Raw genomic sequence first — 24,532 nt, 5'->3', positions numbered from 1 at the left:
CCTGACTGCTCTGTGCTGGGTTAGAGACAAGGCGAGGAAAGAGCGGTTGGGGTTTTATGTATTCAGCCCTTGAAGTGCTGGAAAGGAATGCACTTCAGAAAACGAAGAAAAGCTTTTACTGTCCTTTTTTTAAAAGCATGAATCTGACTGCAAAACACCGAGCTCAAAATGGTCAGGTAAGCTGATCCCAGACCTTCTCACTTCCCTTTAGTTGTGAAGGTTCCAGGACAGGGAGATCCTGAAATGGACTTTCTTCCTTGAAAATTAAAGAACACGTTCCTACCTAATTGTGTGATTCCAGGAACTGACTCCAAGAAAAACACGCAACCAATGCAAGACTCATGATACAATCATGGCAACCCCGTCACCCGGCCCTGGCGTTTCAGAGGCTGTTCAGAGAAGTTTACATGCAACTCCCCCGTGAGCGTTTCAGAAATACCAGTTGCAGAGGAGGCTTGACCATTTCCCTCTCCTTCCAGTCACAAGATGGGACTGATGGACTCAGTGAAGCCCTCCTCAATCTGGAGCACAGCACCGCTTAAAGTGTGGTCTTCCTCCAAATAAAAGAAAAAAACTCATTTCCCCGATCAGCATCTTCAAACAGCCTCAGAGGGTGAGTGAGAATTGTGTCCCCTGCCACCTCCCAGCCAGCTCAAGTCAGCTGGAACGCTCCAGTCCAGGTGGCACTTTTCCACTGGTGGCACTAGTCACACCTCCTTTGAGACACAGTTTCAGACAAGACCTTCGGCAGCACCTGCACGATAAACCTGCCAGCTTCCGTGGCTCTGCCGAGACAGGGAGTAACACGCGGAATGGATGTGAACCCCAGCTGCTTCCCACACCCTGCATCAGCTCTTCGGGCTGACACCTATGAAGACCAGGAAAGCCCCTTGTAGCCCCCCTGGGAGCTGGGAATTGCTGACTACACGAGACAGGCTTAGCTGGATACAGTTGGTTTCTACCTTTCAAGCCCAACTAGCCTGTAATGACAACAGGCATGAAAGAAAATCTGGGGTGCATTCTCAGGATGTGATGAATGTGTTCACGTAGTTTGTGTCTGCAGACAGAGACTACAGCAGTACCAGCCCCTTTCTGCTACTCACCCTCTGCTGATTCATCCCTGCTCGGGAGAGCAGGCAGTCACAGCAGTGACGCTGTCCTTGCTCTGTTCGGGGGTACCTGGGGGGACTGGGAGGAACTGCTGCTGTCTTTGGTATGTCTGGGTAGGAAACGTTTTACCCGCAAATTTAAGATCTACTTAAAGTCATAAATCATCATCGTGACCCAGGATACACAGAGCAGATGTTTTCCACTCCAGCTCATCTGCCCAGCTTCCAGGAGCAGATCGGAGGAGGCCACACCGCCCAGATTTGCCACATCACTATTTGGCAGCTGGTTTAATTGCAGCGCATGAAACTGAGAATGCCACACGGATGACAACGGAGCACTCCTCTCTTGCTGTGACAGTAGTCCTGCAACATAAGCAAGGGCTCACCTACCAAGGACTGGTGTGCCCAGCCGCAGGTTCACTGAGCAGCACTGGCTCCATCACCTCTGCAGAGTAGTGCAGCGGGACATGGACACTGTACCAGGCTCCTTGGTGAGCCCCTCAAGCCAAGCAACATGAAGGATAGGATCCCCTGCAGCCACCTTTATTTTTCTGGAATAAAAGCAAATAAAATCCCTGGGACAGCCCCCCAGGGCTGGCATTAATTCCACCTCCAGCAAACTCACAGACAAAGCCCTAGATTTCATGGGGCAGTGACAGACGAGGGAGTCTGCAAGACAAAGCCACCTGAAACCAACATTGGAGCCCAAGGGACACAGCAGGTCTTGCACCGCTGGAGCAAAGGGCTAGAAAACCAGGGCCAAGAGAAACATTCAGAGCAGGAACCAACCAGATCCGCTCCAGGCCATCCTCACACAGCACACTTGGCTGGCAAAAGAAGGCATTTTCGCCCCAAGTGCCCTCCCTATGCCCTGCTCCTACCCAACCCTCACCCTCCTGAATTGAGCTGCTGCCCCGACAGTTCTATCCTCCTCCATTTCCCCAAATTTCTGCAGAATCTTATTCAGGAGGAGGCAGGAAGGAGCAGGGCTGAGGCTATGGGTTTTGTTTGCTCCAGTCTGCAGACCTTGCAGGGTGCCTCTCCCTCCCCCCCCCCCCCCCTCCCGACAGGACCCGCATCCTGGAGAGCGCCCTGTGCTTTCAAACTCTATTACATCTCATCTGCATTCCGGCCCACCAACGGCCCGTGCTCTGGGCTGGGTGCCAGCGGCTGGGCAGCCCCCCTCCTCTCCTTCCTGTACGCTGATGAGAGCCGCTGGTGTTCAGCAGCTCCCCACAGGCTCCTTTTCTTCTGAGGGCTGGCTTAACGAGAGCCTGGACATTGCAGAAGCCCTTGTGCTAGACAGGGAGCAGCGACGTCTGGAGCACAGTCAACATTTCAAGTGCTCCAGAGCTCTGCCAGGCATTTTAGGAGCGGTGAGGCACCTGGGAGCAGGTGGCACCCAGGCAGGGAGGCACCAACACAGCCCCACTCGATGCACCGTGCCAGCAGAAAGGCGGCTGCCTGACGTTGCCCAACCCGGGAGTTTCACCAGGTCCACGGGTGAAATGGCTGTTGAAGGCAACTGCGCTCCGAGGGTTCTGGGAAGAGTTGCACAAACACCACCGTAGAAAGTCAGTGCCAAAGTGAAGCAACATAGATTTGCAAATGAGGAAATTAGAGCCTTCACCAAGCTGATTAGTGGCCATCCCGGGCAAGGACAGCAGTAGCAATGCAGCAGTTTGCTGTGTCACTCACCAGGGCACTGTGGCAACGTTCCCACTGCTCCAGCCGTTTTAAAGCAAAGCCAGTTCTTTAGCCAGGGTAGCACAGATGAATTGCTCTATTTTCAACGCGCAATGTACTCTAAGCCACTTCCAGGGATGGATGCAAGTAGATTGCTGTCCAAAAATACAGGACTCTGGGAGTAAAATCGCTGCAGGGTGAGGAAAGCGATGACACGGATGCTGTCCTGCTGCTTGGTAATGAGAGCGCAGAGGCTGCAGCACCACTCTGTCTCGGCTCTTTGGACATCAAACGGCCCACCGCCGCGCTTTGGCCAGTTCAGCCCCGAGCTCAGAGGGCTGTGACGCGCTTCTCCATCTGTACAAGGGCTGTGGATGGCGTTCCCGGCACTCTCCACTGAGGACTACCACTGCACACTGGCACCACCGGACTGCAGCAAAGCTGCTTCCATAATGTAAGTCCAAGCGCAGCAAGTCCTTCTCCATGATGAGGTACCTCTGTTAAGGAAAAGCAAAGAACAAACAAACTGCTCAGCACAGAGCAACACCTTTGCAATGGTTTTGTTCACACAGGTTCCCTCCCATTTAACGCATACGCCTCTCCCAGGCAGAGAAGAGTGGTGAGGATCCTCCAAGCTGGAAAGACCAGCACTGGGTTTTGTAGACATCTGTAGTAAATGGAAAGCAAAGCCTATTCTGCTGGGCTGTACCTTAATAAATGGCACCAAAACAGAGCAGAGGTGCAGGAGCAGCAGCAGCTGTAGGCATTGAGGAGGCCCCATAAACACACGTGCTTCTGGCCTTACACATTTCATGCTCCCATGCATTTGCCATGTGCCCGCACACCTGTGGTTTGGCACTGCAAGTGTTCAGCTGTCCTCTTACACAGCTCTGGGACCTTTCACATGTTAAAGTGAGGTTGGGTGGTTGGTTTGTTTTCTTCTCCTGGAAAGGAAACAGCAAAGATTTAGGAATGTTCCACCAATACATACAGTTTCCAGGCAGCAACGCCTGCCCCCTCAGTGAAGAAGTGATCGGTGCCGGTAACAGCAGCTCTACAGAGCTGTAACAATTTACAAGCCTAATGGAGGAATCCAAAACAAGATCGAGGCTCTGAAGAATTTAATTCCAAAACTGTTGCTTAGCATAAAGATAGTTCCACCCCCAAACGGTATAAACAGTGAGTTTTTAAAACCTATTTTAACCAAACTTGCGCAAGGAGTAATTTTTCTCCTGCAGACGATGCAGCGTGCTCCTGCAATGATTACGCAATGCTATTTTATGTTTTGCTTTTGTCAACATTCACCTTTAACAGTAAGGAAATTCTAATAATGTCATGGTTATAATTAAGGCAACTCTAATGGGATTTTGTGGACTGTGATTGGCATCCCAAGTACAGCATCAGACAGAAAGGGCAATGTACAAGGGACAAATCTCCAGGACACTGTCAGAATTAGCAACCATTTGGGTAATTATAAAACTCCATTTTATAAAGAACTAGGAAACAAGATTAATTTATAAATCAGTTTATTTACAGATTTTGTTCTCTTAAAGTACATTTCAGTTACCAAAGATATTTACACTGGTGTACACAGGGACTACCCTGGTTATTTTACAGTTCTTAATTACAAAAAAACCCCCAAACCCTTCCGCACCCTTGGGTCTGTCTACTGTGCAAAGCTGCTCTGGATGTGAACGTTAGCTGAAACTGGCCCAAAAACCAAGTTACCAGGTTATTTACACATACACAGTAAACGGGTTTCTTTTCAGCATCTCCACAACACAGTACACAGGGAGATGGAGCCTCCCAAAAGGCGGCTTTGCAAGTGTATATCAAAAGGCTCTGCAAAGTCAAGGAAAAAACTAGTAAATGCAAGTTAATTACAGTATTTCTTTCATCTGTATATAATTTTGCATTTAATGTTTAAATTACAAATAAGTTCAATAGTTTGCTTTTCTCCATTTTAGTTGATTTGTAAACACTTCAGATGCACTAAATACCTTATAAGATTCAACTGTTTCTCTGCTGAAAAGTACTTTATTTTCCTAATATTATTAAGGTAGCTAAGGGATATGAAAATCAGAACTGCACGCAGTTCCTCGCAGAATAGTCACTTAAAAGGTCTCTATCACTGTGCTACTGAAGATCTTCTGCAGGTACACACTAATTCAAGTATTGCAAAAAGCTAAGGCCACTTTTTCAAGAAAGGAAAGTGAACAAGATGGGATTTTTCAATCCCTCATTCCACCTTGTGAGCAACAAGCCTTTTCTGAAAGGCAGAAATACTGATATTCCACAGCTCGGCTCAGGGAGCATCCTGCTGAGAGAGAGGTACTTGCGCTCCTTGTCCTCACAAGCCTGGGCTTTCCCACCTGGCACCGAGATCCCTCCCCAGTGATGACAGCCACAGCCCTAAACAGCTTACGGGCCTCAGAAAAAACATCTCAGCCTTGAATCTTCTAACGTGGTTGCACCAAGATTACCAGGACCCAGGAATATAATCTTGTTCTTACAGTGAGAAGGCTGGGGAGAGGAAACTGAGAATTCAGCCTCTGTTTGTGAGGCTCCAGGCTTCCCCATACCTCCTCGTTACAAGCTGAAACCCAGACAGACCATTGCTTCATTGCTGTAATCATCAGTCCACAAGTACTCGAGACACTCCAGGTTTTGAGTATGCACTCAACTCAAAGCAACACAACTCAACACACTCTGAGGTACTGAGAAGATATTCACGTATGTTCAAGTCTTTTTAGGGTTGCTCCTAGCAAGGATTGCCTCCAAAAATAAATGGGGACGTTTGCAAAGGAACGAAGCCATTACTTTGACTCAGCTTCCTTGTGCCCAAACAGCTGTAAAAATAGTTACTACTTCTGTTGAGGGTACTAAACTAGTGCTATCCAAACCAGCAAGACAACAGGCGTATGACGTCCGATGGTCCCTGGTACCTTGGCAGGCCAACCATACAACCTTCTCCTTGCTGGTGGACAGACCAGAAAAGCCATGCCAGCCCTGCAAAACAGCCGAAAAGCCTCGGGGGCGCAGGGCAACCTTCTTAACATCAGCCACAGAACCTACAGAACAGAAACTAACTTTGTTTCTCAGATACTCCAGCTACAAACCTACGCTGCAGGTTTCTGCCTTCTTTCTGTAATTGCTACCTATAAAAATAGCAATCCTTGCTATTGAAAAAGATACACCCAGGAAAGGGAGTCTGAGGTGGTGACCCAATCAGTGACACCATGCTGGTTAAATGCAGCAGCTTTAATTTGCTTCTTTCTTAAGCATTCAAGAGTTTCCTGGTTCAGCATCGTAACATTTTACGTGGACAAGTGAATCACTGAGGAAAAAAAGCTGAACAATGCTTCACCAAGACCATTTGACTTCCAGCCAGCCAGAAGGGCCACGACTGCAGGACAAATGCGCATGTGCCTGCTGGAGGTGTTCCTATACACCATTACCTCCTCCTTGTCCTTCTACTCATTAAGCTCCCATGAATATGGCTCACCATTAACTCACAAGTGAGGTGCTGGCAATACTACATCTGAGAATCTGCATGGACCTCTGACAAATCCAACATTTCCCAGTGCTCTCCCTGAAGAATTACCAGCTGTGTGTCGTTGTGCAAAATGCAAATATTCCAACGATACCTTTAAAAAAAAAAAAAAAAGGTGGAAAAGAGAAAACAAAATGGAGCAGTAGCAGAGGTATGCATAGCAGGAAGCCCAAGAACCAAGCAGATAACGAAATGGTAAAGATCTCCCCGCCACGCCTGTTGTGGGCCGCAGAATCTTTGGGGCACCTGTGAGGGCTTCAAAGCGTCTTTCTGCACTCTGGTGTGTCTGAAGAATCTGACTCTCCTCCGGGTCTTGTCCCAGGTTAACAAGCAGGGACATCCACTATTAAGGCATCAACGTTCAACCCCAGATTGTCTGCATTCCTCCAACAAAAACACAGGAATGGGACGGACAGGTTAAGAATGAGCACTCAGCAGAAGGACACCGCAGTTGAACCCAGCACCAAATCAACCACGTAACAGCTGCCCATGGCCTAGAATTTCTGGCAAAGGAAGGAAACAGATGGAGCAGGGAAGTTTCACATCATTTTTCAGCACAGCCCTCTCAACTCTCCATTGTCTCTGAACTAAGTGTGGTGAAGCTCCACTCCTAGTCCTGCATTTGCATCCCACCCCTGGTCACTGAGGTTTGGTTCTTTCTTACTTTCCCTGCCCCATACCTGCCTCAAGAAGCTGCAAGTTTTGTGCAAAGAATACAGGGCTCTGGAATTTTCCAGAACAGATGCTTTCTCAAGTTCGGCTGTCTCAAAACATAAGACAGGTCAGCCAGCGGCACAGGACGCTCTCCTATAGCCCACTTAATAAATTATCTGAAAATAAATAAAAACCCCACAAGCAGAAAACATGCAGACAGTCAAGCACTGGACACCGCTTTCTTTGGTGAATACACTCTGTTCTCTAAATTGTTCAAGTAACAGCTTCTCCCAATGTATCAGGTGACAGTAATGGTGGAAGCTGAGGGATTGAAGGCCAAATTTTTGTGAGGAAACGTTTTCCATTCCTGCATGTCTCATGTCTCCATGCCTGAGAAAATCCTGAGTATCCATTATCTGGGAGCAGCTGGTGCTCCAGGAAGAGAAGTGCTACACAGTAGGAGGAAAGTTGTGCACGGGCTCATCTTTCACACTTGACATTAGGCGGCCTTTATCTTGCTCCACCTCGGGACTGAAGCAAGTTACATATGAAAAGCAGCAAGAATTCTTTACTTGAATGCAGAAAGCAACATCATCCGATTTCCCCGGACTGGCTGGCACCATACTTGATACCACACCACAGAAGAAAGCTGAAAACCAACTTCACAAAGAAGGGAATTAAACGGGCTCTGGAGCAGAAGAAACTGATGCACATTGTTAGGGCTGCAGGAGAAGAGGTGTTAAGATTGTAACACTGTTCAGTACAGTAAGTCTCCATTTATGACTAAAACCTGACCAAACTGTTTCTTCTCCGAATTACTCACATTTCTAAAGACAAGTCAAGTACTGATGGCTAACAGCCATTCCAGCAAAACAGCCAACAGCCCAACTTAACCCAGCCCTCTCAGAGACAAGCTGAACATGGCAAAGCCCCAGGCCAGGGCCCCAGACAGCTGCTGACAGTTATGTGGCATAACTGCATTGGCACACGAACAGTCTTGAGCATTCTGCAATACAGCCTCGAGTGAGGGATCAGCTTGTTCCAAACAATAAATCCGGTGCGAGGTCTCTAGTGGCAGCGGACACAGATCCAGGTTCCTTTAATCACATCTGAACTGCCTTTAAACCCAATGTGTGCAAGTCCAGCAGCAGCGCTCGCAGGGTGGAGAGTACATCGGGAGTCACAAAGGCCCGTGACTCAGTGGTTACACAGCTGTAATTTTTTTCAGCACTGTCAGACAAGCAGTAATCGCCGCTGTTTCTCATTTATCTGGTTCAGTACATCAACAGTGTCTCTGATTAAGGCCTCGAAGATCCCATCTGCCAACTGCATCTTTACAGACAGTTCATCCTCATCGTAGTTCACCCACTGCGCTTCTTCCTCATGAAGTTCCTGCACCTTGGAGGGTGAAAAGGAAAAGACAATACAAGCATTACAATTCTGTTGCTCTAGGATAACATCCTCTGCAAAGTTCCAGAAAGAGTCCAGAACAGCGTGCATCTGCCAACAACCTATCTGTCTTTGTAAGAGATTACAGGAAACGCTTGGAATAGCAAAATGAACACCAATCTATTTGAACCAGGCTAAATGTTCACTGTTTGAGTGTTTTCCACCTTTCACCGTAGTATCCATTTTAAAGGATTTCATATTACTGCACAAGTGTTACACATGAAAGAACTCAGCTAATGGGATACCCTTGGCCAAGAGCAGAAGCTCCATTTAAAAAGTCCCAAATTATGTATTTGCAAGAAGCTGATTCCATGCAGCTTAAACTGGGCAGAAATCATGCAAAAGCCTTGAACAGGGGAAGGAGAAAAAGAAAAGACTATACTGCTGTTCCGTTTATTTGAATAAGAATTAGAAAATCTAAAGGAAATAACTAACTTCTCCAGTTCAGTATAGGAAGACAAAACACCGGCAAGTGTTGAATGATAGTATTACACTCATTCGCAGAGAATACTCCATGCTTCATTGGATTTGACTGCATTACTACAAATGGAATTTTGTACCATTACATCCACAAGCATAACTCAAGAGTATTTATTTCCCTCTATTCCTAAACTGTTGACAAGCAAAATCATGTTTTGCTTGTTGCTGGCAAATAGGTGTTTTAGTAACAGACAGAAATATATAATTTCATTCAGCAAATCAAGTCTTACCAACAGTCTCTCCAAAACGAACATCTCCGATTAAGCTTATTAGAATTTGTTTTAGTGACCATTTCAGTATTACAGACACATCCTAACAAAGCTCAAGCTTTTGAGAAAAGGAGGAGTGGGTGCAAGCATCGCTCATATTTAAAATAACAAAGAAAACCTGTTGAAAACTCTTTCTCTGCTCAGCTTCAACAGAAAGTTCTGACCATAAATCCTACACGGAACTCAATACACATCTACAGTGTCCACTTAGACAAGTGGGCCAGACAGCTAGACACTGCTAAAACAAGGTTAAACCATACTGAAAATCCACCAATGCAGTATCAATATGTAATAGTGTTGTTATCTAAAGAGAGTAGAAGAGCTATAGCCCCAGTCCCCTCTCTTCCTCCCTTTCGCCTGAAGCTGAACTGCCCAGAAACTTGTCTTTCTTGAAGATGACAGCTTCTGTGGCATAATGATAATAACTCAAACACAGTGTGAAGCCCAAGAACAGGCTGCTGCGGGAACCCCAGGGAACCGGCACGGCTTCGGGGTTTGTAGCCATTCATAAGGCCTCAGTTATACGTAGGGTTTCAGTCTGACAGCTCCTTTCTCCCTCCCTTAAGAGAGCTTGGGGAGAGGGGCAGGGATCTCATCCTGCAAACAGCTTTGGAAAGGTCACATTCCATGCTTACAAAGCCCTGTGCTACCACACCAAGCAGTCCTCTTTGGCACAGCCCTCTTTTCCCATACAGCTGTCAAAGATGAGGCGTTAATGGTTTCATTATGCTTCTTACTAATAAGGAAGAAGCCGCAATATTGGCAATCAAACTTTGAACCAGTTTTGTAGGTGAAAAATAATTTAAATTGAATGCTAGCAAGCAGCTGGTAACTGGGTGTAAGTCTGTGTGTGGGGTGAACGTCTGAAACAGACTTCTGAACTCTCAAGCAGAAGTGTGCTGCCTGCAACCTGGTTGTAAATTTTGATAAACCCATCAATAAAGAGGCATAAGATAAAAGCACTGATTTTGAGGCCCATCATGTGTTGTGTGTCTGCATCACAGACTATTTAGGTGAGGAAAAGCAAGAGACAAGGGTATGAAAAGAAGAGGTGGTGCCAATAAAACAGGGTTCCCAAAAAGCAGAAGTGGTCTGGGAAAGTAAACATGGGGCCTAGAGGGAGAAGGTTAAGATCCTGGTTGGAGGGAATAATCTGGAAAGGAAGGAGGTGGGTGAAGACAAAACACTGGGTGAGGGATGCCCAGGGACCTTGATCAATGATGTCCAAGACTAGTAACCAGGAGCAGCTGCACAATACCAGCTGATGCCATTTTCTGCGTGACCCTCCCAGGCCAGCAGCGACCTTGCTGCTGGGAAGCCAAGTCGACACCTAGTGAACCTAACATTGGGGTTGGGGGGAAGCAAGAGAGTAAAATAATCAAGCAGATTAAAAGCTCTGATCAAACTGGCCCTTAAACAACCCCCAATATCCAGATCCACACTAATAAGCTGCTGTTTATTCTGTCTCACCTGGAACAACGTGATGGGCCAGTTCCTTTACTGTGTTCCAGGAGGAAAAAGAGGTACGTGGTATAAAGAAGTGCAAGTAAACAGGAGAGGAGAAGGTAACTTGATCCAGGCTGGATGTTAAATAGCAGCAGAAAGATGAAGAAAGAAAACCAGTATCAGTTATTAATTTTCTCTTGCCTCTATCATTCCCCTCTTTCTCAGAGGCACAGTGCACAATTTCCGTTGGCATTAGGAGGACTTCCTTGAGCATACTTTTGTAAAACTCAGAAAATGTGCAAGCTGCAGCTGCAGGCAAGTGTTGTTTATAATATATTCAGAACACACGTGGAAACTGCCGTACTGCTTTGCAGCCCTTGCTGCAGATATCCGAGCCAAGGCAGTTGCACTCCTTTGTCTGGGAAAGGTTTGATCCATTTGTTGTATTACCACAAACTGCTGTAAGCAACGGAGACAGTTTGCTTATGTTCAGCAACTATCGTGGCTTTCATGGAAGTGGGCTTTACACCGTCCTCAGGACACACACAGAATTTAAGTTCTTGCCCATTCTCATGGCAAAAGTAAAATTTCACACACATATTTGATATCAGGAAGTAAGTTCTCTGTACCAGAGGGAAACTGCATTTGGGCAAAATCAGGACAAGAACTGTTTTAATGAAACTGAATTTCGTGCTACAGGAAAAGATAAATAGTGACACAATGCAGAAGGCTGTGAGGTATGATTTTTTTCTGTGTGCTTTTTTCTGTATGCATTTTTTTTTTTTTAAACACAGGAAGAAAGAAGGGGGCATGCACACAAAAGAAAAATCAGGATATAACAAGGTAGTGTGAACCTGCTGGCCATCCAATAAATGTCATGATACCCAAAAACAACAATTAAAAAAATTACAATCTGAAGGAAACTTTAGAGAGTAAGTTTTGTTTTCTGGAGGTTCCCATCCAAATCCATGAATATCTGCAAAATAAACTACATTTAAGGAGTCACCAGATCATCTGGGAGACTGAAAAGAATAAAAATCCAGATAGAAACTAGCGCCTTGGAAAAACATCGGTAAGAGATATGCAGGCAGGTGCACTGTCACAGCCCTTCGCTCTGAGTGCCTGGAAATCTTAAGACGCACGACTCCGCACACAAACAGGCTTTGATTCTCTTCTTACTGTTATGCTCCCCTTGGGTTCAGATCTCTGGTGCCATTGAAGTGGGCTTTCTGATGAAGCCAGCTTGATAGGAACAGTTTTTCTTTGTTGCAGAGTTTCTGCACGGAGAGAAACATTCTAGCTGTTAAGTCAACAGGTCAGAAGATCAAGTACTTTTCAGCACTCTGTTGGCAGGCTTCTCAGGTGTGAAAACTAAACACATAGGTCTGGCAGTATCATGGGAGCTTTGCTTTACTCAAGTTCTAGATAAAAGAGAAGAGGGGGTGGCAAGGAAAGCAATGGCAGAGTTTGTTCTAGCCTCATGCACACAGATGAGCACAGGGAGTTCTGGCTGGAGGCCCAAGTGGGAAAAAAGGGAAAAAAAAAAAAAAAGTAGTGGAAACAGTCTATTGTTAGCACCCGAACTTAAATAAGGAGATAGGAGGGTTCTGGCTGTAGCTTAAAAAGAGGTTTTGAAAGGTTTGAAAGGTGCAGGCAGCCCTGATGTACTGAAATGCAGCACCTCAGCCTACCTGTACATTGGAGATTTTCCCACAAAGGACAGACTCTATACATGTGATAAAGGTGGCAACACCAAGGGACATAAGAAGAAAGAAAACACCTAAATATTCCTTTACCCTGTCTTTAAACAAAGCAGCTTTTTATAAACGTGAATCTCCCATACTTGCTTACTGAAAGCCAAGATTTGCTGTGAATGTTAATAACTGGGGCAACTATCCAGCAGATCAGAAATCTCTTAAGAAATCCCAATACAAATGCTTTCTGAGGACAGAGATGCCTGCTCAAAGTTAACAGTGCTGCAAAAAAGGAGGAGAAGAAGATGGGGTTTCCCCACTGGCAGAAAACCATGGCTAACTATATTAGTGTCAATGCTGGGAAGCACAGACAAAAGTGGAAATGCAACTAGATGCAGTGACTGGGTGAATCAACAAAGATCAATGCAGACCAAGGAGGCAAAGGACTAACCCATTCCCGTTCTCTCCTTAAATCCCAGCAGGTGAGACAGCTGATTGCAGTTACCCACAGGACCCAGCATGACAGAGAGCACCCATGCAGCGTAGGCTGCTCCTACTGCCGTGGCTCCTTCCCTACAAGGCTGAACCTTTGGTGGAGACAAGAATCACTGGGAATTGCGTTTAGTATGATAATCCCAGAAGGATGCATCCAGAAATAATCAAGGAGAGAGTAAGCTGGGTAGAATAGCCTGGCATTTGCTTCTGTGCCTTCAGAAGAAATAAAGTCATGCTTAGCTCCTGGGTCAGAGTATTGGACAGTCAGATGTGTCAGTACTCTCACTGAAGCCACTAAAAATACAAAGTTGTCTCAACAGAAAACTATTAAAGGATGTTTGCCTTCAAAAGGTTAGTTTTAACTGAAGGGGAAATGAAGAAAATGGGAAGGATCTGTGTTCAAGGTTTACATCCAAATAACAGAAGCCTAAGAATGTTTACTCGTTTTAAAAAGATCATGTTTTACTTTAACAGTCTTTGTAAGCAGCAAAAGAATGCAGAGAATCAATCAGCTCACGCACGTACCCACATGACACCCCCTGCACACTGCAAGAGGTGTGTGTTGGCTGAATCTTCACAAAAACTCGAACAAAGCATTTTTGATTGTGATTTCTAAAGAAGCATCTACAGCACCTAAACCTACCAAAAAAAGTCTTCATTTCTCTTTCAGGAAATTGCTGTGTTGTACAACTTGAATATACTTTTACCAAAATTCCAAACCTGACCTCTCAGTTTAGGGCTACACCGTGAGTTACTAGGTTAGATGGCAGATCTTGCACAGACCTGTATATCCACTTAGGACCTTGGATTTGCATTACCACAGAACTCACAACCTTAACAGAAGTTGGAGGCTGACTAGGAGACAGAGAAAGCTATCCAGATACTTCATGTTTTATAGAGATTTTAATAAAGCAAAGGTTAAAGAAATTGAATGCTATCTCCCTTAGGTTTTTAGTTAGAAGTTTCTCTGATAGTGTCTCACATTACAGTATAAATTTGTTAGCAATGCCACTGAGACTGCCTTATTCCTAAAGCATGGCATGCTGCAACCTTCACAGAGTTATTCCCAGCCTTTGGCTAAAATTTTATTACCATATTCTTGTGAGAACAAAATAAAATTAAACACATTATTTATTAAGCCAAACTTGTCAGAGCTCCATTAATCTTTGATGTCTGGGTCTGCATGTAAATTGCAGATCAGATCGTCTGAACTTCAAATATGTTCCACCTAAAGCACTTTGGATGCCTTCAACTAGAACAATTTTTTTCCAGTCAGGGATCTTTCTTTCCAAGCATGGTTCAAAGAAATTAGGATATTGGTACACAGATATAATAGTTGTGCTATTCTCTCAGGGATCTAAACATAAGACTTTTTTGTTCATGCTTTAACAGCCTCCATATCCCAGACATACAGGAGGTCCTATGCATAGATATTCTATTTACACACAATTAAACCCCTGGGAAAAAGCCTGCATTGGAAACCTTCCACTGATGGGCAATTAAAAGACCACACGACCCATGACTCGAAGTTACTTATATGTGCGCGTGTGTGGAATCAATTTCAGGTATAATTAAGTGAAGCACGGTGTTAATGACAACTCATATTCCCAAGAAGAACCTTCACTATCATTATAGCCAATAAAGATGTTAATCATCCTGCAATACAAGCCAACAAGTAACTTTCAAAAACTAGTACACAGCCAGACATGCTCTATTTTGCAGTTTTAATACTGAACTGCCTTTACCCCAGTCGCAGCTGCATTCACTAGTGCACGTAAAGCACTAGAGGAAAAGCTCGGCTGTGGGTACCGTCTGCCAGACCAGTTACCTTGTACTAGTGACTATCCTGTCCCATACTGTCTTTTCAGAGTCTTTGCTGTTCTAACCCAATGACTTCTGCAACCTTTTGGTTGAATCTGGTTAGCAATCTGGGCTATTAAGTTCTGAATATTACTGTCTCCAATTAAACAATACTACTTCAAAATAAAAACATTTCAAATTAAAGTAAGAGGAAAAACCTATTCCCTTCCCAAAGAAAACATTTCCTCTTTCAGCCAAATATTTCAGTGTTTCCTTCTGTAAATTCATGCTTTAAACTTTTGGGAGTGGGCAAATTTACAGTCCAGTCAAATCAGTAGGCATGAACAGTGAATTCGCTCAAATTGCCTCACTTCACTGGCACTCAACTACTCTTTTTGTCAACAGGGTGCTCTCTAAAATTAAACACCTTCTATCAAGCTCTCATGTGCACTTTTACTCATTAAACAGCATGATCGAATACTGAAAAATAGAATCATATATCACAGTTCAGTCTGATGGACAGGATCTGACATGATTGTTTATTTTCATCCACTGACCAGTATATGATCCACTCGGTCTCGTTTCTTCCGCCCAAATTTCATCATCTTCTGCCAATCTGTTTTGTGATTAGGCTCCTTTCTCAGGCTGAACAACTTCAGTACTTCAGCTGCAATGAAGCTCTACAGAACAGTAAAGGTGAGATTTATCACATTTGAGCTAAGAAATAAAATGTATGCGCAAAGTACCTACCCTAAAACATCACATTATAGAATGCGTAACAGCCTTCTGTTTAGCCAAGAGACATTTGGTGTATGCATGAAAGCTACAGTGAAAGTCTTTGAGGCAGCATTACACAGGCAAAACAATTACTGAATCCAGAAGTGGGGTGGGGAAAGATACCCACTGCTGTAACAATCTTGAGAACAGAAACTTTCAATCAAAACAGTACAGCAAACAGAAGAATTCATTTTATGGGACCCTATTAAAGAAAAGCGGGGTTGGAGTTTGGTGTCCTTGTCCTGCGTCCCTGCTCTCCCCTGCCACACGCTGCTGAAAATCTTGTCAACACAGTGATCTAGACACTATTTCCGTCTTTTCTCAACAGTTAACATGCTGTATCTTCAGTGGGTTAATAAAAAATACAGTCAACCCTCCCACCAGTTTCAGAAGAAACAGTACAGGTGGGAATCTTCATCTGTTTCCTGATGAGCTGTATGGGAGGTTCTTTGTTGAACGCTTTCAGGCAGACAGTTTCCTTCCAAATGTCCAGCACTGCAAGTTTCACCTAGGTCCAGTCAGGCTCTAACTTTTGGCATTTTGTCCTTTCTTCAGCACTAGCACCAGTAACAGAGACCTCCTCTGGCTTGCCAAATACAATGCCCTCACCTGTCAAATTGTGGGTCCCTCTGGGCAACTCTGTCCTCAGTGAGGCTGGCACAAGTGTGTCTGAGTACAAAATCCAGCTCATCCCATTTGGCCCAACCCTACCATGGAACCTATGGATCTATGCCAATATACTCGTACCGAGTTCCACTGAAATCTGCTAAAGCAGCAGTCTGTCAGCATACCAATTTTATAAGATCAAGGTCATCCTGGCAGTTCTGCATAGAGGACTAAGGTTTAAAAGCAACCAGTACCAGCCAAAAGGATAGGGAGGGCAACCTGTTGAGTAAAAAAGACCATTTTGACAAACTCCCTTTCAGGTTAGTAATCTCATTTCTCTTCCCAACTCATCTCTTGCTGGATACACCTGTTCTGATCATTTAACACCCAGGCAAGTGCCAGTACAATATTTTTCATCTCACTTCTCCTGCACAACAAAGGTATCTTCCTACCTTGATTTCATCCAGATCATTTGGATCTTTTACTCGGCGAAAGTAAGCAGATGCGATCCTACACGGTTTCATCCAAATAGGCTGATTTAGATTAGGATCCTCAGCAAAGATCTCCCCGAAGATCTCTCTTGTCAAATCAAATACCACCTTAACAAAGAAAGAAGTAAAACTTAAGGCTTCTGTTGTTCATGGTAAACATTCAAAGTGCAAGAACAAAATGCCTGAAGACTGTACCTTTTTATAAACCTGCTTGTTTATCGTGTCTGTGTCCTGCTCTTTAAGAGTACTGCTAAGATCTGTATGAAGGTTGAAACTTTGCAGATCACGACCCAGTTCTTTCAGTTTCCAGAGTTCCTCAGCTGCTGCATGCACCATACCTTCCACCTCCACCGCAGTATGAGGGACCGCCAAAGGCTCCTCACATGGCTTTGTTGGCACTTTCTGCGGTTCCACCTTGGGCAGCACTGCTGGCTCCTCAGCTTGCTTCTGCTGGACCTTACGGGAACTCAGACCATAGTCCTCATCAAACCAGTCCTGGTCATCTCCCAGCACACTCAGGAACTCCTGATTGAGCTCCAGCTCTGCCAGTCTCTTGGCAAGCTCTTCCTGACCACTGGCACCAAACACTGGACTCTCCTGTGAATTAAGAGCCACAGAGTAAATACAAAAGTGGCATCACACCATTGTCCAACTCAGATTTTAGAATGCTCTACTGATGTAATTGGCAATACATGCACAAACACTCAGAAAAATTGTAAAGAGCCCACAGTGAAATTAGAAACGTTTTGATTCAAATACTTGAGGTTTCTATCACTCCCGATGAATGCTTTCAGAGTGTTCCTACAGAGCTTAAAAGACTCTGCCTCCTGCCTACTGCCTGTCTACTGTTTAACTGTTTATGAAAGGCTGACTGGTTTAAAAACTGATAATATGACATACAGCTTTTCACTTCACTTACCAGCAGTCTCAGATCTAAATCAAGTGCTTAAAAGCTTTTAGCAGGCGATGGCTGTTTTAGTGACTGAGTGGTGCTATTACTGGTGAAATGGGCTGAAGTTTTCTGTGATGATAATATACTGAGATCAATGGCAAAGCAGACAGGTTTACTGGGATCTTCAGCAGAAAGGCCATGTCCTGTACCTGTATCATTAATGGCTGTTCTGAGGAAGCTTGAACTTCTACTACTCACGATATATTAGTTCAGTGGATAGAACACCCTGACAACTTAATGACATCCATAGCAACTAATTATGTTTGAGGACGATTATTTCGTATCAAGAATAGACAGAGGTAAGTTTACAGCCTACCGGATTTTGCCGTTTTTAAAATAAAAAATGAAGGTAAGGCTTAAATACAAATTGAACATGTAAGCAGAATGCAACCTAAAAGAAGTATTTTTCACTTTCATGTGCCAAAACGCAACTTTCAGCCTGTAGGGCTATCAAAACGATCCATGACCTGGGATACACAAGAACAAACATGTAAGACATACGTACAGGCAATCTCCACATCACTCAACAGAACTTGGGAAAAAACAAACTGGTGCCACACAGCATTCCTCAGATTCAATCATCATCAGTCAAAGGAACAATCAACTCTTAACATTGGTTTGCTACTTACTGGTCTGGGACACATGTCTGGAGAGGAGAGTTCTTCTCTTTCATCTTCCAAATTGCAACTCAGAAAAAAGTTATTCAGTCCGTCAGGAATCTGCTTTTCTACGTGCTGGCATGGGGGACTGGAATCCTCCTTCACATCACAGAGCTCCTGGTTGCTGAGCTGGATTTTCTCATTCCTGACCTTCTTTATATGCTGTAACTGATTAACTGTGTCTTTCACAAAATCTCTAAGTAGACTGTCTGTCAGCAAACTGACTTTTTCCAGTTGGTCTTTTGACTTTTCTTCCTCTCTAAGCGGTAGTCTAAGCTGTGCTTCTAACTGGTTCTTTTCTTTTGTCAGCAAATCCAGAAGTGGTGTTGCAGGCTTCTCCACAACTCCAGGAGAGAGATCATCTAATTTTTCAGCACACTCTTCTCCCAGTGTCTTCTGCTTCTCCAGTTTTTCAGAAAGGAAATCTGGGACGTCATCCAACTGAACAGTGGAAATCTCATCCACAACACTAGGAGTGCGAGAAGCAAGGCTGGTCTCCTCTTTTACAGCATGCTTCAGATAATCCACCACTGACTGTTCTTGGGCAAATGATTCAGTAGCTACACAAGTCTCCTTTATGCTGTTTGCTTTAGAAGACAACTCCTCATCAACGCTCTCTTCAGCTGAGGCTTCTGAAACAGCTGTGTCTGCAGGAGCTTTATCCTGGGGATAGTTCTCTGCTGCATCTCTGCCCTGGCTTTCATCCTCTTTGCCAGGTTTGGAACTCCCTCTGTCTTTCTGCTCTGCTTTGTGTTGCTTCTCCAGTCTATCATCGAACAATGAGTCTTCATCCTTGTTTGTGTCTAAATGGCTATCAATACTTCCTGTAATGTGAGAGATTTTTTGAGGAGGAGCAAAAATACCATGCTTTTCTTTGCAATCAAAATATTTAATACCATCATAAGTTCCATTATTGTTCCCTTCAGGTTTATCCAACTCCACGCCAGCCCAAAATCCTTTGGCAAATTTAGTCAGACCCTTGAATCGCAATGTTCCAGGTTGGACTTTACTCACAAGTACTCTATCACCAATGTTGAAATTCAACAAACTATCTGTTTCTTCCATGACCAAAACAGAGGCCCACAGTGGTGATCCAGCAGGGGACTGTTCTTGCTCCACATCTCTGCGTTCAGTGTTTTTTATAAGTTCTGTTGGGGACTTAAGTTCTAATAACCTCTCTGAATGCATGCTGCCAGAGAGAGAGAGAGACCTGTCGCTGAGGCATTCACTGATTTCGCCATCACTGCCGAGGCTGGTGGATCTGCTTCTGCTGGTCTGTGTGTGCTGCGACCACTCTCTCAGTGACTCCCCATTAGGGGAGAGAAGAGATGCTTCGAAGTCATCTTTGTAATGCTCCCCAGGAAACGTTTCTTCAATTGATGCCCGTTTTCTGGAGGAGGATCCTTCAAAGTCTTCAAGGTATGATGGCTCTTTCTGACTAAAGGGTTGTTCTGAAAGCAGGTAACCTTTCTCCTCTGTAGATCTGCTGAGCTTGCGAGAAGACTCTTCTACACTTGGGCCACTTACGGCTTCTTTATCTACCAGTCTGTGTTCTAAGATTTCTTCTGTACCATCAAGACTTTCCACAGCCAAACCAAACAGTTCCTTCTGAGAGTGCTTGTCTTCCGAACAGAGGACTTTCTTTGGAAGGATGTCCTGTGAGCTCTCCTGCTCTTTATCTAATGTCAACAAGACATCAGAACTCTCCAAAGGTTTAACATGAGAACCTTCAATCTCATATTCCTCTGACTTTATGTATTCCAAGTCTTCCTGTATCTCAGATTTATGACTGAAGGCAGCCTCATCACTGGATGCATTTGCCACATTGTTCATTGACCCATGAGATATTCTGCTGATGTCTTTCACATCTTTGAAAAGAGATGATGAAGGTACATTATCTAAGGAATCACCAGATTCTGCTCTGGAACTTCTCGGTGACATCAAAACCGAGGAAGATGTTCCAGAAGCATGAATATCTGTCACAGCCACCTTCTTGGTGTGCACAGGCACAGATTCCTCAGTCCTTGATGATACAGCATCTTGAAGGAAAATAAACAGTGAATTATAGCAGATCGTACAGCCTGCGTTGTTTTATTGAAAACTGCAACCACAGGCAACAAAACTAACCTCAAGGTTTCTATGCTAAAAGAAGATACAAACTGGTGCCTTGGAAACATGTATATCTAGCTGTCCTATGAACACAAGCAACATTCACACAGTTCCAGGGTGCTAACACTTTCCTTCCAATTCTGTTCCTTGTACCAGTATTTCATAACACCATAAAATACTAAGCCCAAGGCAAGTTATTTGTTTGCAAGCCGCAAATGTAACCAAGAATAGAAGTGCAGATAATGAATAGACAATGATCAACAGCGTAATATTGAAAAGTATCTAAAGAAAACCACCCCTGTTCCTAAATTCTTCATGATTTCTGGTTTTCTTACTTTCTTCAAGTGAAAAAAGAATAAAAAATAGAAGGGAGAAAAAAAGCTGTCACTTAACTTGGGTTTCACACAAACCTCAGCAAGTGTAAAACTAAACACTGAATATACAAGAAACAGCAAAAGAAGAAGCCTACTAAATAAAAATAGCAAAAAAAATAGCTTGATCATTACAGATAAAAGTCTGCACCATCTCTTAAAACCTCTTCTTGAATCAAGAAGGTAAAAATTAAAGAATTTTAAAACAGTCAGACTTCATGATTTTAACCTGTAGTACAGAATCTTCCAGTTACATACCTGCATGTTCTGAAATGGATTCCAAAGATGCTCTGGATCGCTCTGATTCAGCCAGTGATTTCCAGTTTTTAGCTGTCTCAGGCCTAAATTTGAAAAATCAAATTGCATGAATCATGGTTAAACCAGAGTATATTGGGGTTTTCTTTGTTGTGTTTTTTTTTTTTTTTTAGTAAATAAAAATAGAAATACAAGCCTCTATAATTATAATACCACATGAATGATAACATAAGCAGTTGGTCAACATACCGTGACCTTAGAAAATAGGAATGGGGACAGAGGGGAGACTTTGGCAAGTCCAGGAAACTAATTTTTTAAAAGACTAATCAAACTTTAGCCTTTTTTGAAAAAAAAAAAAAAGAAAAAAAGAATAAGAAGAAACTTTTTTTTTTTTTACTTGAATGCACTAAAATCGCACCATCTGCTGGAGAAAAGGAAACACTTCAAAATACACTGGAGTGTAGAAATTCTCCACCTTTTAAAACCTGAGATCTAAACCAGATTTAAGTTGCAAAGCTGAATGGTTTGCCTCACACTGTGGCACGCATGAGTGACCAAAATGGGGAAAAAAATTCATTTACGTCTGCAATCCATACAACCATTTGGCACAATTCTTGCACAACTGAAAACGATTGTTCAGAAAGAACTTGAAAACGGGACCTGAAAGGCTGGGCAGGACAAAAGTGAGATGCGTATGCCTACAAGGACAGTACACTGTACCTGTTTTGGGTCTGGTGAGACCAGCGAATAGGTCAACAGGATACTGCCACTGTCCAGTGCTTGAAGGAAGAGCACTTACCAACTTTCCTTGCACTCATGGTTCCCGCTAAAACAGCATTCACCACAGTTTCAGAATAATGTAAAAAAGAAGAAGACATCCCAGTTACCTATGGAGCGGTGGTGCCTTGATCTTTGGTTTTTCAGCAGCAGCTGAGGATGGAGTTTTAATCTGAGGTTTGGCTGTTGGTGATGCCTCCAGATCTTGGCTCAGCTCTGCTTCAGTCTTCTTGATAAACTCATCATACGACTGCACATGTAAAACAATTACGGCTGTTAGTCTGCTAAACCACAACTACAATCCAGCAATCCAAACCATTAAATGAATAAAGGATACACTTGGTTTCTCTGTAAAGCCATCTATTTAACTTCCTAAAGCTCTACAGTTGTGAATCCTAGAAATTTTAATAATTTACTTTCAAAAACAAATTACATAAGCATCATTCTTTCATCCAAGCTAGGATACTGATGCCTATAAACATAGATAAGACCCCTGAATGCTACTAGTAGCCCATTAAAGATATACATTTTAAAGGGGAATGGCATTTATGCCTCAAGGCTCTGGTTCATTATTGAAAACAATTAAATAGCCAGAACACAGTCACACTTATATCACAGTAATGTGTCTGTCACAGCTGTTGATACAATATTCTGCCAATACCATCCATACTATAATGATCTATCCAAGGCTAACAGTCTTTTACTTTGCCCTTCTTCCTACTGTTTCTAACCTCCAGTTGTTTGATCAAACTGGCTTCCTGGGCCTTCAGTCTCTCCTTTTGTCTCTTTTTCTGTTCCTTTTTCAGCTGGTAAACCACAGACTTCCTTTTCCGTAGTTCATCTTTCAGGGCCCTGATTCGTCCTTCAATGTCACTTTGATCAGATGTGGTTTCTGAAAAAGTTTAGTTTTAGTCTTTGTAAACTTGCACCTTACAAAAACAGCTCCATGCAAAGCAATAAATAGTTGTTTAGTAAATACAAAATATCAATGATTTCAATGTCAACGTGTTCATTTTAACATAGACAGGTTCTTAAAGTGGGATATGAAAAAGTGCTGCATCCTATTTAATTTAGAAGAGAAAGGCTTGTTACCTACTAGAAACTTGTTGCCAAACTTGTTGATATCAACTGCCCATGTTTATGCTACTACCTCATTAACTGCTTATCAAGTCAGCTGCTGCAGAAATTTTTTTCTGACATATTTAAGAATATGACAACTTAAAGATGCATAACACAAATAGATCTGAAATACTTGTTTACAATCACAATATACGGTTTTGAGCTACAGGGTATGCTTCACTGATGAGAATATCACTTAGAAGAGTGGGCTCCAAAACAAATAGAGGTTTCTGGCCCTTTTAGATTTTCTGCCACCTAAATAAATCTATGAAATGGAGAGCTGACTGGTCAACAGTTGGAAAAAAGTCAATTTGAACAACGCAGAGATTTTCACTGTTGTCAGGCCTCAGGATGACAACTTATTTAGGGTGAATGGGAGTAGAGTTGAGCTTAGACATGTGGGGGACTACTCAATAATAGCTTATACAAAACTTCTTGACATATCTTTGCTCCAACTTCAATTTTACAGATCCTCCTATGATGCCATTACTGACTGTAGCTACCTTCCACCCCAACAATTTTTTTCTTAATCGTTATCCTTATTAACATCTATAAGATCTTCTCCATTCCTCTCCATCCTCAGAACTTCATGCAACCTGGTCTTCCAGTACTATTGATGATGTTTTACCTCTTTTCCCTTGATACATTGTCCCCTGATACTCAGATCCGTTCCCGGCATGACAACCCCATTCTACCGTAACTCTACTACTTTCATTACTTCTGCTGTAACAAGTTTATAGAGAAGCTGACTCAGCATCTCATTACTTGTTCTTTTCCGCCCACCTGATTATGTCTACTTGTTCCTTGTTTTAAATGTATATCAACATAGTGTGAAACAAGATCCTTGTTCCACATCGGTGCTACCACAATTAAGTACCAAAAACTCTTAAAAATATTTATCTGACATAGTCTTACTGGCGCTCCTCCCTGCAGCTGATGTCTCCCTTCCTCTTCTATAGCAGCGCTGCAGAGCTCCTAAGAGAAGGATTTTCGCTGGTTTGCTTTTCTAACGCTCAATATTACCTATAATGTTTTCTGGACCAAAAGGCTTGGATGCTTACAAACGCCAATTGCCGGACTGAACACGCTAGAAAGTCACCAGTCTCACTTGGTCAGCCAGCAGGAACAGCTGGACATTTTGCTAATCAATCTAATTTCTCAAGACAACAAACCACCATAATGAAGGATTTAATCATCAACAACAGCCAGTAAATACAATCAAACTACCGTATTCTTTTTCCATTAACAACTGTTGTTAACCATTTACAGAACTTAAAAAAAAAAAACCAACAAAACACCGAACACAAAAACCCAAATAAGGAGAACAAAAAGAATGGAATCTCACTAGCTAATCAGGAGTACTTTATGATGCCACTGTAATTACAAACTCCTCCCAAATAGTAAGTGACCATTATGTAATTATAGCTTTTCTTGATCAACTCATAAGGGAAAGATCTGCACATGCTTTCATCTTTGACGATCTTGTCTACGCATTAATTGGACTGACATAGCAATGACAACATAACTACTCAGCAGCTTGGAAGATTCATCTCTTTATAATGGAATGATTTATTGTAAAACCAGCACCATCCTGATCAGCTTCCCACCTCGTATACCTTTTCTTCAGCATTTGAAATCAAAGACTTCTAAAAGAAGAGATAATATATAGACCTTCTTACACATTAAGACCTTCTTAAGCTGAAGAGATTAAATTACATCACGGGAAAATACTCCCACAAAATCCCAAACCTTGGCAATTTCCAGGAATTTCTGTCTGCCTC

At 43.2% G+C, this 24,532-nt stretch overlaps 1 protein-coding gene across 8 annotated transcripts in view; it reads right to left on the bottom strand.

Annotated features, from left to right (window-relative positions):
* Positions 1-4,304: 4,304 nt before the first annotated feature.
* Positions 4,305-24,532, bottom strand: part of CEP350 (centrosomal protein 350) — a 76,385-nt gene continuing 56,157 nt past the window's right edge. For all 8 annotated transcript variants that reach the window (XM_055815710.1, XM_055815709.1, XM_055815711.1 and 5 more), the window contains 8 exons: positions 22,364-22,524; positions 21,743-21,882; positions 20,859-20,941; positions 18,091-20,159; positions 16,705-17,106; positions 16,471-16,617; positions 15,193-15,315; positions 4,305-8,400 (listed from right to left, as the gene is read on the bottom strand). In XM_055815710.1, the coding sequence (XP_055671685.1) occupies positions 8,236-8,400; positions 15,193-15,315; positions 16,471-16,617; positions 16,705-17,106; positions 18,091-20,159; positions 20,859-20,941; positions 21,743-21,882; positions 22,364-22,524 (3,290 nt within the window). In that variant the 3' untranslated portion in view covers positions 4,305-8,235. The remainder of the gene's footprint in view (positions 8,401-15,192; positions 15,316-16,470; positions 16,618-16,704; positions 17,107-18,090; positions 20,160-20,858; positions 20,942-21,742; positions 21,883-22,363; positions 22,525-24,532) is intronic.

This window comes from Falco peregrinus, chromosome 10 (genome assembly GCF_023634155.1).
Source record: "Falco peregrinus isolate bFalPer1 chromosome 10, bFalPer1.pri, whole genome shotgun sequence".
Lineage (NCBI taxonomy): Eukaryota > Metazoa > Chordata > Aves > Falconiformes > Falconidae > Falco > Falco peregrinus.
The sequence above is the reverse complement of the archived record's forward strand: the minus strand, read 5'-3'. Positions and strand labels throughout refer to the sequence as shown.